This window comes from Vanessa atalanta, chromosome 16 (assembly GCF_905147765.1).
Source record: "Vanessa atalanta chromosome 16, ilVanAtal1.2, whole genome shotgun sequence".
In the NCBI taxonomy this organism is placed as follows: domain Eukaryota; kingdom Metazoa; phylum Arthropoda; class Insecta; order Lepidoptera; family Nymphalidae; genus Vanessa; species Vanessa atalanta.
This window is the reverse complement of record NC_061886.1, coordinates 6,683,251-6,695,202: the sequence shown is the minus strand read 5'-3', so window position 1 is coordinate 6,695,202 and position 11,952 is coordinate 6,683,251. Positions and strand designations below refer to the sequence as shown.

Here is an 11,952-nt window from a genome sequence, read left to right as displayed (position 1 = left end):
CTCAGTTGACAGTGACATTTAAGCCTTGACACTTTTTTTTATTTAGCAAACGGCACTGGATGTAAGTTTTTTCGTTTATGATATTTACTTAAGTTACGATTAATATTCAATGGAGGTAGAGTTGAGATTATTAGTATTATCGATATCTATATTTCGGTTTTACATCTGGAAAAAATTTACGTATGGTCCTAGTCTCTAAAAATACCACAGCTCAATTTTAATTATTATTTTTGCGTAAGATAATCAATTTATTATAGGTTAAAAATTATATTACTTGATGGAAAACTACGATCCTGGGCATCGAAACAGTGACCATAATTGACAAGTAATCGGACACAATTATATAAAACGGATAATTGAACTCGGGTCAAAGTTAGTTTATATTATAAACTGGCCAATATGTGGTTGAATGCGCTTATCTCAGGACATATCAGTTCGATTTTAATATTTATTTTTGCGTTTAATTTTCTTTTTTGAAGATTGAATAGTTAGTTCCCACTACAATCTTAAGGAGCACATCTTGTTTTCACGCACAAATAATATTTAATACAGAGATCCATTTTTTATCAATGTATACTTACAAAAAAAACATTACACAATTTTTCGATTGCCTGGTTGCATAGTTTTAAGATGTACACTATTTAATCGTACGAAATTAGTTTTCTCTGATAATAATTTGATAAATTGAAATGATAGTTTGATAACAATGTAAATCGTAAATAAAACACATTTTTAAATTAATTCTCATGAAGTTTATTTTCTAATGTAGCCAGTTCACAGTACACACTTTAAATATGCTACCACTTCTACAATTTTAAATATAGAATTTATTAATGATTATATTTAAATTTTATGTAACAATAATAAATCTTTATAGGAATGTGATTTTTGAAATTTGTAAACAATTTATAATTTTTATAATGCTGGCAATACATACCTGGTTTTTTAAAAATAAATAACAATTAAATTCATAAATATATCCGTGTCAATATATATTTACATGAAGTTTGAATCTTTAGATAATTAGACATCATATTTATGTTTTTAATCATTGCAGTTTATTTTTTCAACAGCGCTATTTTATTTACAACATTGTAATACTTAATGGCTTTAGACATATAATTGTCGCTATATAACTGCAATATAAGTTGAGGACAACAATAACAATATTAAATAAGCAATAATGCAAACATTTTAAGCCTTAGCACCTACAGCAGTGCCACCAGACTGTTTGTCAATCTGTTCCTTTTCCAGTTGCTTGCCAAGGTATTCCCTGCAAATCAACAATAATAATCAAAACTTGTTCTTTGTTTCGCTAATTTGTAAATATTTATATGCGGACATACCAGTTGTGAACCATGAGCTTCTGAACAGCAAGCAGAGCTTCATAACGAACGTTGGGGTCTTCGTGACTAAGCAGATACATGACGCGTTGCTTGCCGCCAAGTTGTTCGATGATGCTTTATTAAGATAATTTACAAAAATGAATTATTTTCCTATAATAGTTCCTCACACATTCATATTTATATAATATAAATCCTTAAGAATAACCATAGAAAAACTTACATAACGTATTATAATGATTAAAAAAAACACAAGATAATGTAAAAATCTATCTTTTCTGATGTCAAATTGAAAAGTATAATGATTAAATTAATAATATCAAATAAATTAAGTTAAATGATTGCGTTCAAAAGACACAAAGGCGTCATAAAGCAATTGGAATATAGTATAAAGCTATACGCACTGCTTGCCGCGCGGGTAGTGGCGCACGTACTCGCCCACGTCGTAGCACGCCACGGCGAGCACGACGGGGTCGCGGCTCTTCTCCAGCAGGTGCACGAGCGTGCGCAGCAGCTCCTGGCCGCGCTCGTTGAGGCGCGCCGCGTTCTCGCGCCAGAACTTGGCCGACTTGTGCACGGGCGACCACTCCAGTCTGCGGAGACGGTACTCATCAGTACTTTACTAACTCTATACCCGCAAATCCGTCCGCTTGGATCTTTAGTGTATACACTCAAATATTCTATTGCAATTGCTTTTTATATACGAAATAACAACTATTTTGAAAATAGAGATGTGAAAAGCATCAGACTCACCGTCCACTCTTAACCTCAGTGGCGTACTGGTCGAATGAGCTCAGGTCCTGAACTGAGGCTTGCAAGCGATCATTGAGGAAATCCACGTCGTTCATGATATCTTCGTCGTCTGAGCGCTTCTGTTCCAAGATTGAAAGTTGTTTCAGCACTTTACATTGGACCATGGCAATGCAGTGCTCCTTGGCTACCTAAAAATTAATAATGATTCATATCTTAAGATAGAACTACAATAGATAAATAACTGATACTACAATATTAGTAGTTTATTAGCTGTTTTAAAACATTCAACTTTTTATCCAAAATGGTCTTAGATGCGATTGAATAAAATAATTAAAAATATCAAGATTCATTTTATGGTGTTTTAATTACTGAATTATAGAGTTTACGTTTTTTGTATATCACGCACCTGTTGGTCTTCAGGTTTTTCAATCAGGTTACGGAAGACTGCGAGCACGATGCGTGTGACCTTCTCTTTGACCGAGTCGCTCAGGATGTCAGCAAGGATCGGAATGGCGTTAAATTTGTTCATTTTCTCAGCGAGGAGAGAGTTGAATGTCAATACCCAGAGGCAGAACACGAGTTGGTATTGCACCTAGTTTACGAAAAGTAAAAATAAATACCTAAATAAATTTATAAAATGGGTATATAAGGACGAGTAATTATATAAAATGTCAAGATAATCAATCATAATTTAATTTGACATTAAAACAGGTAATATAAGAACTGGAATATTGTGGTTAAAAAAAAAATCTAAAAGCATTTTACTAGCAATAAATCTGTACAGAAAAACGACTATAACAAAAACTATATGTTTTGTTCTTATTTTCGTTAATTAGCTTAAACGATTCCTTAGAATATGTTAAACAAGTGTTTTTTTTCTTTCAATGATGTTATTTCTTTATGCCATTCAATTTCTTATCTTAATCTCATTTCTTTCCAATGATAAAGAAATAACATCAAGATAAAAGTGGATACTAAGACCCTAACCTGGAAGTTGACTCTTGAAGCGAGGATGGATAGCAGAGTGGAAATGCCGTCAACTGACAGGAATGCGAAGCGGTACTCGTCGACACGAAGCATCATTTGCAAACAGCGAGCAACTGACTGAATATAGTCATTTGTCTGAAATAAAATGTTGGTCACTTTAATTAATTAATTTAGCAAATATAAAATGTAATTCATAAAACAGACATTGTCATTAAAAACCAAAAATTATATGTATATATATATATATATATATATATATATATATATATAATATCTACCTAATATATATATATATATATATATATATATATATATATATTAGGTAGATATTATACAATTATAAATACTTATATAAATGTATTTATGTATTATGGTTTTAATATGTTGCATAATATTTTCTAAAATAATTAAAACATAGTTTTTTGGTACTTAATTAGAGGAGGTACACGATAACTGTTTTTAAAAAATGCTGGCCACTTTTTAATTTGATTAGATTTTTATATTTATAGCCAAATTTCTTTTTCTACTTATTTTACATTGTACATTAGAAGGCACGCGAAATAGCGCTTCTATGCAGCGCACAACAGTTCTATTCAATAATAGACTTGTATTAGTAAACCGATATAAATTTAATTGAATTATTTCAATTCAGTAATGGTTTATGGTTTTGATACTCTCAATTTTAGGTTCAATGCGCTTTATCGTAATTTCGTTTATTTCCTGTACCCTACGACCTCCATTTATTTTATGTAAATTATATAAATTTTTCTCATAATGTCTTATCATCTTACCTAACATATTAAAAAAAATATGTCACCAACCACGTAATGAGGGAGGAACCATATTTAACATTAAGTTTTAGTATAAAGTGTCATCAGAAGCCATATATGTATATAAATTCTAGGAATTTAACAATTTTATTTGGCAATATTTAGCAGCAGTTTAATTATGTGTTATAACACATTCACCAGAAGCTTTTGAAGGCACACTTTGCATATCGAAAGCATCTGTACATAATGTTACAATGATGTTAAAATTTCTGTTAGTATAAGCATGCATAAATAGGTCTATTATTAGTTACAAATTTTATTTATAATAATAACTGTCTAGAACAAAAAATTAGATACAGTTCACATGTGTTATTCATTGAACACATTCAACATTTATGTGTTGTGACGTCAACACGGAATACCTTATGCAGGCCCGGCGGCAAATCCTGATGCGATTTGAGAACATCAAAAGAGCTATAAAGGCTCGAATATTTTTCTTGGGAAGAGTCAGCTTTTTCTCCACTCTTTTCTTTGTGATGTTTTATGGGTTTATCAGAGAAGTGTTGTTTTTCATGCTCCAACATAACCTGCTCAGCATGCTCTAACTCAGCGGACACTTTCTCGGCCTTACCAGAAAACAAACCTCTCAGTGACATACAACCATCTTCTCCTCGCCCCAACGATGCATAATGCTTGAATGATGATGCTCACAACATTGATGGGTTAATTTTCAGTTGTTTAGATATATTATAATGATATGATACACAGCTTGATTGAAGGCTCTGTAACTTGCTGTGCTGCTAAGCTTGCCAAGTAAGTAAGTCTATTCCAAAAAGACTCAAGTGTAAAATAAATAAAACTAAATATAAAATTAAATAATATGTATGACAGAATGTGAAAAAGAAAGTAAAGCATTATTCTCATTATATTAATTTGAAAAATATTTTATTGCTAGCTGCTTCATTATTTATAAATAAATATTTTTTCTAATCCCAAACATTGATACTTCAAATTAATTTCTGACTTAATTTGTTATACAGCATGTTGTCAAAAGCAGTGTAAAAATAAAATATTGTACATCACAAACTGACTAGACTTTTGAAATAGAACAATTTTGTTTTGTTCGTCAAATACTTTTCATTTAGTATTTCATTTGACCATTCCATAAGGAAATCCTACTATGTTTTACAATATTTATGTATATTCTAGTAAAAATGGCAATGACTTTACTGTAAAAAGGTTTCAAATTCTACTTCCAAATGTATTTTAAAATCTGAAAGAGTGTTAATATTTTTTTTACATTACATAATTCAAGTTGTCTGTATTGACATTACTTTTATGATTTGAGTGTTTAGTAGAGTGTATACTTTAACCATGTTTTTTGTTTTAAAATATTAAAGTATAGTTCTTGTTTAGAGTAAATAGTGCATAAATAGTTAAGGATAATTATTCAGAAAGATTGAGTTATGATATCTTGTATATAATGTATATATTAAGGTTGATATGTAATATAAAAATGTGATAATTCATTGATGTAATTTTTTTTTGTTGTTTTCTTAATTTAATATGGATTTTATAAAGTTATTATAAAATATTACAAGCATTTTAGTTTTGTTAGATATGACATGCATAACAAGCTAAATTGATCGTACATTCTTATCATTAATATATACTTTTAAAAATGTTATAACTACTTGATCCATTCACATTATTTGCATAAAAACCTTTTGAATTTTTCATTTACTAATTAATTTAATTTTCCATCAAATCCAATCACTAATGACATTCAACATTATTATAATTATTTTATTACACACCTATTAAAAGTTTCTTAAAACTATATAAATTATGTGCTAAGCATATGTAAATGTGATAAAATTTTAAGTATCAGTCCATGCTATTTAAAAAAAAAACTTCAGTTCAAACTAACAAAATAAAACATGAAGTACCTTGTACTTACATTCATTTTAAGCTGCTCCTTCAACCAGGAGAGGTAGAAATTCAAGTCGCTCTTCTCCATGAGCTGTGGGTGCCAGCAAGCAAGCTTGGCAATGATACGAGCAGTCATATGCTGGACAAACTCATCTTGACGATTTAGCAGGTTCAAGAATGGCTGCCACACATTTCCGTGTCTAGCATTGCGAAATATCTTGACACGAGACTTATCTTCCTAGAATGAAAATACCAAATTGTACATAGATATATCATTTATAAATAAGTGTCAAAAAAGACATCTAATGTACCATTTCAAGAAAAAAATAATGTACTTCTTAAATTGATACTTGAATAAATTTATATAAGCTTTAATAAATTAATTTACTTACTGAAAGAATATCGTCTATCAAAACAAGGACATACTGGATGGTATTGTCTTTACTAATATGGGTAAGCAGATTCAGGAAAACATCTGCACAGGCATCAGGGTTCTTATCTGGCAAGTCTTTTTGCCCACGTTGGTCCAAATTCACAATGAAGTCGTGATCACGCTGAGTGATCATTTGCGACCTGTTAAAAATATAACATTCATAACTAATACTAACTTTGTTCAATTTAAGTACATATTCACTGAAAAAAAATTCAATCAATACTTACTGCAAATAGGATTGCCAGTTAATTTGAGTTTGACGAATCTCACTCGCCCTTATTTGTAGTGCGCTTGTAGCGGCAATCATATCTGTAAATATATTTTAAAAAACGATTATATGTTAGTAAGTACAAAAATAAATTATCCATTTTAAAGATTTGCGTAGATACATACCGATTTTGTCATCGCCTAGCGATGGAATTAGTTTGCTAACATTCTCTTCATTAATATGAGCCATTTTGGCTATAGAATTTAAAGAAAAAGACGCCACCCACAATTAGATAATTTTTGTAGAGAATTATTCTACAGAAAATAGAAAATTGAGAGACAGCTACCTCAGCTGAGAGGTCTTGTGACTATGTAAATTGAAGTTGTCGCCATTGAGGAATAATGTATTGCTTACCTTCTCTAATGTAGACTTTTTTAGCTGTAAAAAAGAGAGATAGATATATAAAGAAAACAGTTGTCAATACTGTGAAAGCAACAAGCAGGCAATCTTATAAAGAAAATTTACTGTCATATTTTGACAACTTTTTAATGAGAAATGTTTAAGAACTTAAACATTAAACTTAAAATACACAAAAGTTAATGTGTAAAGTATGTATACTATAATTTTATGAATAAACAATATGTTATTTAATCAATACTTGAAATAGAAATGATGCCTCTACTGGAGAAATCGACATAAAATTTATTACAATTAAAAATGAATAAATAAATTAATAAAACACGTAAGAAATAAGATGGGCTTTTCCTCAATAATAGCTAAATATTAATAATACTGTGTTTGAATATCGATTAAGACCTATTTTAATTTAACAAAAATATGCAAAATAATAATGCGGTACTACATACATTTATTCGTACTATGCTACCGTAATTCCAATAAAGTATTACTTTTTTTTCTGAATGTTTTATTTTCAGTTCTTTTCTTTTAATATTCTTTTAGTGATATTCAGTTGTTGTTTAAAAATACAACGGCATACTGCTTTACTAAAAATATTTAATATTCACCATATTATGCTATAGTATATTTCATTTTCGTTACTTACCATCAATTGAAAAGCAACGTGAAATGCACTGTTTGATATTTAACTAAGTGTAATATGAATATTAAGCAGGTCATTTTACAGTTTTTAATTCCGTTTAATACTATTTTCTCAATATTGGTATTTTTTCTTGTTTTTGTGTTTTGTTAATTGAAAGTGTTACTTTGTTGCAAAGTTTAATGAATTAGGCAGTTAATTTTTTTACATGTTTAATAATATCACTACAATCAATAATTTTAAACTACAGTACAGTATACTGGCAGCACTTAACCCATGTGTCATTATTATTAATCTTATTGAATAATAAAATGTCATTAAGTACATAAGTACATTTTTTCAATCTAGACTTTATTCGTAATGTATTACGGTAGTAAATTGAGTAAATAGTAAAATAATACAAATTGAAAATATTGGTCACATTTGCAATAGTAGGTGCTGCTACCTGCTACTCTTAGTCTCTTACTATATCTAATGTTACTTCGCTATGTTGATTGAAAATAAACATTAAGAAATACCTATATTTTACATTTTCATCAAAATAAAATTTCAATTTCTAATTTACTGTCTGTTCTAAAATAATTATGTTCTAAAATAATGTAAAACTTGTGCAAACGATATAAACAAGTAAAATAATACACAGTAGATCTTGTGATTGATTTTAGTGAAATATTCTGTTATAGGTTAGTTGTAATATGAAATTAGCTCAGCACAATAACGCTTACTTTAATAATTACTTACGGTTGTATCTTTCAGGGTCAGGTTCTCGTCTTATTTTTGTTTCCATTTTTTGAATATTCTAATTAAAAATCAATGTTTACAAATGCTAAAATTTTGTTTCGTGAGTCATAATATATATTTTTGTATCAAAAGTTGACTTTTTGTGTTACAGATTAATAATTTAAGCTAGGACTTGTCACACTTTCTTGCTAAAAATACTTTTTGGGAAGTGGCCAGTTCTTTTGTCATGATGAGTTTGAAATCAGAAGAGGAATGTCGGACTAATGACCCAAATAACGCATTTCCTATGGATGCTGAATCATCATTGCGTCTACCACTAGATAGTTCTATGTGCATAGTGTTTACTGGACATTATAATGGGTTTGGTGTTGAGATTAGATCCCTGGATGAGATGGCCTTGTTACACCATATGGGATGTTTTGGTAAAGGAACTGCATCTAGATCTAAGCCTCAAGTAGTACATAATGATGGCAGTCCATCTATTATGCGGAAGAGGCAATTCTTAAAGAGAAATTATTGGCATAAGAGATTTGGAACACCAAAACAATCTATTGACTCTGATTCTTTTCTTAAAGAGGTTAATGACCTGGTTTCTAAAATTGTTCATGACACTAGGAAACAATCGGGAAAAGATGTTATAGATTTGGTTTCAAGTGATGATGAGATAGTGCAAGAAACTGAAATTTTAAATAATCAAACTGAATTTGACATGGCTGATAAACATAACTTAGTTGTTATTGTACCAAACAGTGATTCAGAAGATGACAATTATTTTGCCAATTTGAAACCTAAATGTTGTGTAGATAAAATTGTATTGCAGGAAAAGTTAATGCTCTCATTAGAAGAAGCTTTTTTCTTGTTATATGGGCTTGGGTGCTTACAAATAGTAAATAATGAGAACAATATACTAAACATAGAAGATTGTTGGAAAATATTCAGTGAGAGTGATAGATATTTTATTGAAAAATATGTTGTATACCACTACTTTAGGTCTAAAGGATATATTGTTAAACCTGGAATTAAATTTGGGGGTGACTACTGTAAGACATTTGTTTATTGATTATATATTAATATCTTTTTTTTTCTTGTCTAATTTCTTCTTTTTTTAGTACTATACAGAGAAGGTCCAGAAATAAATCATGCAGATTATGTAATTGTTATAAACTATGGGAATAATATTTCTGATTGGATATCTTTACTTGGTCAAATTCGAATGGCTGCAACAACTGTTAAGGTATATAAATGCTATTAAGAATTTTGTTTGTTGGTTAACAATATTTTTATTATAAAATACAGATAACGAGTTGTTTGTTTCAGGAAGTGATAATAGTGGAAGTTCTGAAATCCAGTAAAGATAATTTAAAGTTGCCACAAGATCTTAGTGAATTTAGTGTAAGGGAACTGTTATTAACTAGAAATATTCCAAATATAATAAATGATGGTAATGATGTAGACTAAAACATGCTTTTATTTCTTTGATATCTTACATATAAATAACATTTACTAAGGTTTATGCTCTTTTCATTGGCTTTTTAATGCCTGTTCTTCTGTATTCACTTCTTTCCTTTAAATATTCTTCAGTACATATTTTTTTAAATTCCTCGTTATGATACCACTCTGACAAACACGATTTCAATGCAGAGTTTTCGTTTCTACATTTGACAATCATAAACAAAGATGAATCTTTGCAACATTTAGAGAAATCTTCAACTTCAGGGATACATTTTTCATTTTTGGCCTTTTCTCTAATAAGTTTCGGTATGACTACTTCAGTTTCTACTTTTCTAAGGCTTCTATCATCTGGATCTCCTAGAGAATGTACAATCGATATATTTAAGATGAAATCAGTTATAATAATTTACCATACAAAATGTTTACCTAAACCATGTGGACCACCTGAGAATTTTTTGGGTAACACTGATGATTCAGGCATCTTTAATTAATTTATATTTACAATATTGATCATTTATAACTTGAATAAAAATTATTTAGAAATGTCGATATATTTTTTTATTACTTACTTTTGACATTGTCATTTGACAATTATACCACTTTTTTTAATTTTCTATCTATATCTCATTCAGAATGTCAAAAGCGTTTCAACATAAAGCCTTCAAAAATAAATATTTTTACTTAATTAAAAGTGCTAAATGTACATGTGAGAAAAATGAAATAAACGTATGGAAAATTTTATAAATGTTAAAGTTTAAAACGAAGTCCTTTTATTTAAAATGCTTAGGTATTAAGTTACAATTATTAAATCATGGTAATACTGAAAAGGTTCATGAGCTTGCATATTCGACAGCTTGATTGTCAAAATCAAAATTGTGTTCTTCATGTCATCAATAAAACATTGATATTCTTTTCGCTTAAACTACATTCTCTTTATATTGTGCCTTATAAAAGTTTATTTTAATACAAAAGTTTTGGTTCGTATTTTAATATCTTTCTTAATGTATTTGCTTCATTTGAAAGTTTTTACACATTTCATACAGAACATGAGTACATCCCTTTTGTTGCTTACAGCTCATACATCAGCACTGAACAATGGATCGTCTTCTTCGTCTCGGAGGAGGCATGGCCGGTTTGTCTCAAGCACCGCCACCCACAGACGCTCCAGTAGTGGACACTGCTGAGCAAGTTTATATCTCGTCACTTGCTCTTTTGAAAATGTTAAAACACGGGCGTGCCGGTGTACCAATGGAAGTAATGGGCTTAATGTTAGGTAAATGTTTTTACATCATGATATTTTCATTTGCGATGGTTCAATTTTATTAAATTAATCATATTCTTTGTTGTAGGAGAATTTGTTGATGACTATACAGTTCGCGTCATCGATGTATTTGCAATGCCACAGACTGGAACCGGTGTATCGGTAGAAGCTGTTGATCCCGTTTTCCAGGCTAAGATGTTAGATATGTTAAAACAAACTGGACGGCCTGAAATGGTTGTGGGCTGGTGAGCATATTTTAGTTGGTTCATTATTAGTCCTAATTAATTTCTAGTTTTATTCTATATTGTTAAACATATTGTTTCAAAAACACTAATCCGAAATATTTTCAATTTTAGGTATCACTCACATCCTGGCTTTGGATGTTGGTTATCAGGTGTCGATATAAATACTCAGCAGTCATTTGAAGCCTTATCTGAGAGAGCTGTAGCTGTTGTGGTCGATCCTATCCAATCAGTTAAAGGTAAAGTGGTCATTGATGCTTTCCGTCTTATCAATCCAAATATGATGGTTCTAGGACAAGAGCCACGGCAAACAACCTCAAACTTAGGCCATTTGCAAAAACCTTCAGTTCAAGCTCTGATTCATGGTCTTAATCGTCACTACTACTCCATTAGTATAAACTATAGAAAGAATGAGTTAGAGCAGAAAATGTTACTAAATCTTCACAAGAAGTCCTGGATGGATGGACTCACTCTGGCTGACTATAAAGAACATTGTTCAATCAACGAAACCACAGTAACAGACATGCTTGAACTGGCTAAAAACTACAATAAAGCTCTCGAAGATGAAGAAAAGATGACACCAGAACAGCTTGCAATTAAAAATGTTGGTAAACAAGATCCTAAGAGGCATTTAGAAGAGAAAGTTGATGTATTGATGGCAAACAACATTGTACAATCTCTGGGAGCTATGCTCGACACCATGGTGTTTAAATGATTGTGTGAGATATTATTAAGTGTTAAGGTTAAATAAAACTTACTTTATATGATTTGAC

General features: G+C 30.1%; 4 protein-coding genes across 6 annotated transcripts; 2 read left to right on the top strand and 2 right to left on the bottom strand.

Moving 5' to 3' along the window:
- Positions 1–741: 741 nt before the first annotated feature.
- LOC125069697 (V-type proton ATPase subunit H) lies at positions 742–6,798 on the bottom strand. Of its 2 annotated transcripts, XM_047679241.1 has the most exons (11): positions 6,612–6,798; positions 6,446–6,527; positions 6,178–6,358; positions 5,814–6,023; positions 4,276–4,479; positions 3,084–3,218; positions 2,503–2,688; positions 2,097–2,284; positions 1,748–1,936; positions 1,347–1,460; positions 742–1,273 (listed from the first exon to the last, which is right to left on the bottom strand). In XM_047679241.1, exons 1-11 carry the CDS (start codon positions 6,673–6,675, stop codon positions 1,195–1,197), a joined length of 1,632 nt encoding a protein of 543 aa, XP_047535197.1. In that variant the 5' UTR covers positions 6,676–6,798; the 3' UTR covers positions 742–1,194. The 2 variants fall into 2 exon arrangements, with proteins under 2 accessions (XP_047535197.1, XP_047535198.1); XM_047679242.1 differs by lacking the exon at positions 4,276–4,479 and having other exon boundaries at positions 6,612–6,796.
- Positions 6,799–7,989: 1,191 nt separating this feature from the next.
- On the top strand, positions 7,990–9,682 carry LOC125069698 (tRNA-splicing endonuclease subunit Sen2). Of its 2 annotated transcripts, none has more exons than XM_047679243.1 (4): positions 7,990–8,166; positions 8,376–9,264; positions 9,334–9,458; positions 9,542–9,682. In XM_047679243.1, the coding sequence occupies exons 2-4, from the start codon at positions 8,451–8,453 to the stop codon at positions 9,680–9,682; spliced, it is 1,080 nt and encodes a 359-aa protein (XP_047535199.1). In that variant the 5' UTR covers positions 7,990–8,166; positions 8,376–8,450. The 2 variants fall into 2 exon arrangements, with proteins under 2 accessions (XP_047535199.1, XP_047535200.1); XM_047679244.1 differs by lacking the exon at positions 7,990–8,166 and adding an exon at positions 8,222–8,245.
- Positions 9,670–10,253, bottom strand: LOC125069699 (COX assembly mitochondrial protein homolog). Its single transcript, XM_047679245.1, has 2 exons — positions 10,103–10,253; positions 9,670–10,033 (listed from the first exon to the last, which is right to left on the bottom strand). Exons 1-2 carry the CDS (start codon positions 10,155–10,157, stop codon positions 9,735–9,737), a joined length of 354 nt encoding a protein of 117 aa, XP_047535201.1. The 5' UTR covers positions 10,158–10,253; the 3' UTR covers positions 9,670–9,734.
- Positions 10,254–10,510: 257 nt separating this feature from the next.
- Positions 10,511–11,951, top strand: LOC125070034 (26S proteasome non-ATPase regulatory subunit 14). The gene is made up of 4 exons (XM_047679705.1): positions 10,511–10,653; positions 10,751–10,949; positions 11,026–11,182; positions 11,294–11,951. Exons 2-4 carry the CDS (start codon positions 10,772–10,774, stop codon positions 11,892–11,894), a joined length of 936 nt encoding a protein of 311 aa, XP_047535661.1. The 5' UTR covers positions 10,511–10,653; positions 10,751–10,771; the 3' UTR covers positions 11,895–11,951.
- The last annotated feature ends 1 nt before the right edge of the window (position 11,952 follows it).

Excerpts from the sequence above, each read along its gene's own strand:
- LOC125069697 (XM_047679241.1), bottom strand. The coding sequence starts at position 6,675 with ATGGCTCATATTAATGAAGAGAATGTTAGCAAACTAATTCCATCGCTA. Across the intron at positions 2,689-3,083 it reads CTTCAAGAGTCAACTTCCAG|GTGCAATACCAACTCGTGTT; the intron begins GTTAGGGTCTTA and ends TTCGTAAACTAG. Across the intron at positions 1,937-2,096 it reads ACTGAGGTTAAGAGTGGACG|ACTGGAGTGGTCGCCCGTGC; the intron begins GTGAGTCTGATG and ends CCGTCTCCGCAG.
- LOC125069698 (XM_047679243.1), top strand. The coding sequence starts at position 8,451 with ATGATGAGTTTGAAATCAGAAGAGGAATGTCGGACTAATGACCCAAAT. Across the intron at positions 9,265-9,333 it reads TAAATTTGGGGGTGACTACT|TACTATACAGAGAAGGTCCA; the intron begins GTAAGACATTTG and ends TTCTTTTTTTAG. Across the intron at positions 9,459-9,541 it reads TGGCTGCAACAACTGTTAAG|GAAGTGATAATAGTGGAAGT; the intron begins GTATATAAATGC and ends TGTTTGTTTCAG.
- LOC125070034 (XM_047679705.1), top strand. The coding sequence starts at position 10,772 with ATGGATCGTCTTCTTCGTCTCGGAGGAGGCATGGCCGGTTTGTCTCAA. Across the intron at positions 10,950-11,025 it reads AGTAATGGGCTTAATGTTAG|GAGAATTTGTTGATGACTAT; the intron begins GTAAATGTTTTT and ends TCTTTGTTGTAG. Across the intron at positions 11,183-11,293 it reads CCTGAAATGGTTGTGGGCTG|GTATCACTCACATCCTGGCT; the intron begins GTGAGCATATTT and ends TTTCAATTTTAG.
- LOC125069699 (XM_047679245.1), bottom strand. The coding sequence starts at position 10,157 with ATGCCTGAATCATCAGTGTTACCCAAAAAATTCTCAGGTGGTCCACAT. Across the intron at positions 10,034-10,102 it reads AGGTGGTCCACATGGTTTAG|GAGATCCAGATGATAGAAGC; the intron begins GTAAACATTTTG and ends TACATTCTCTAG.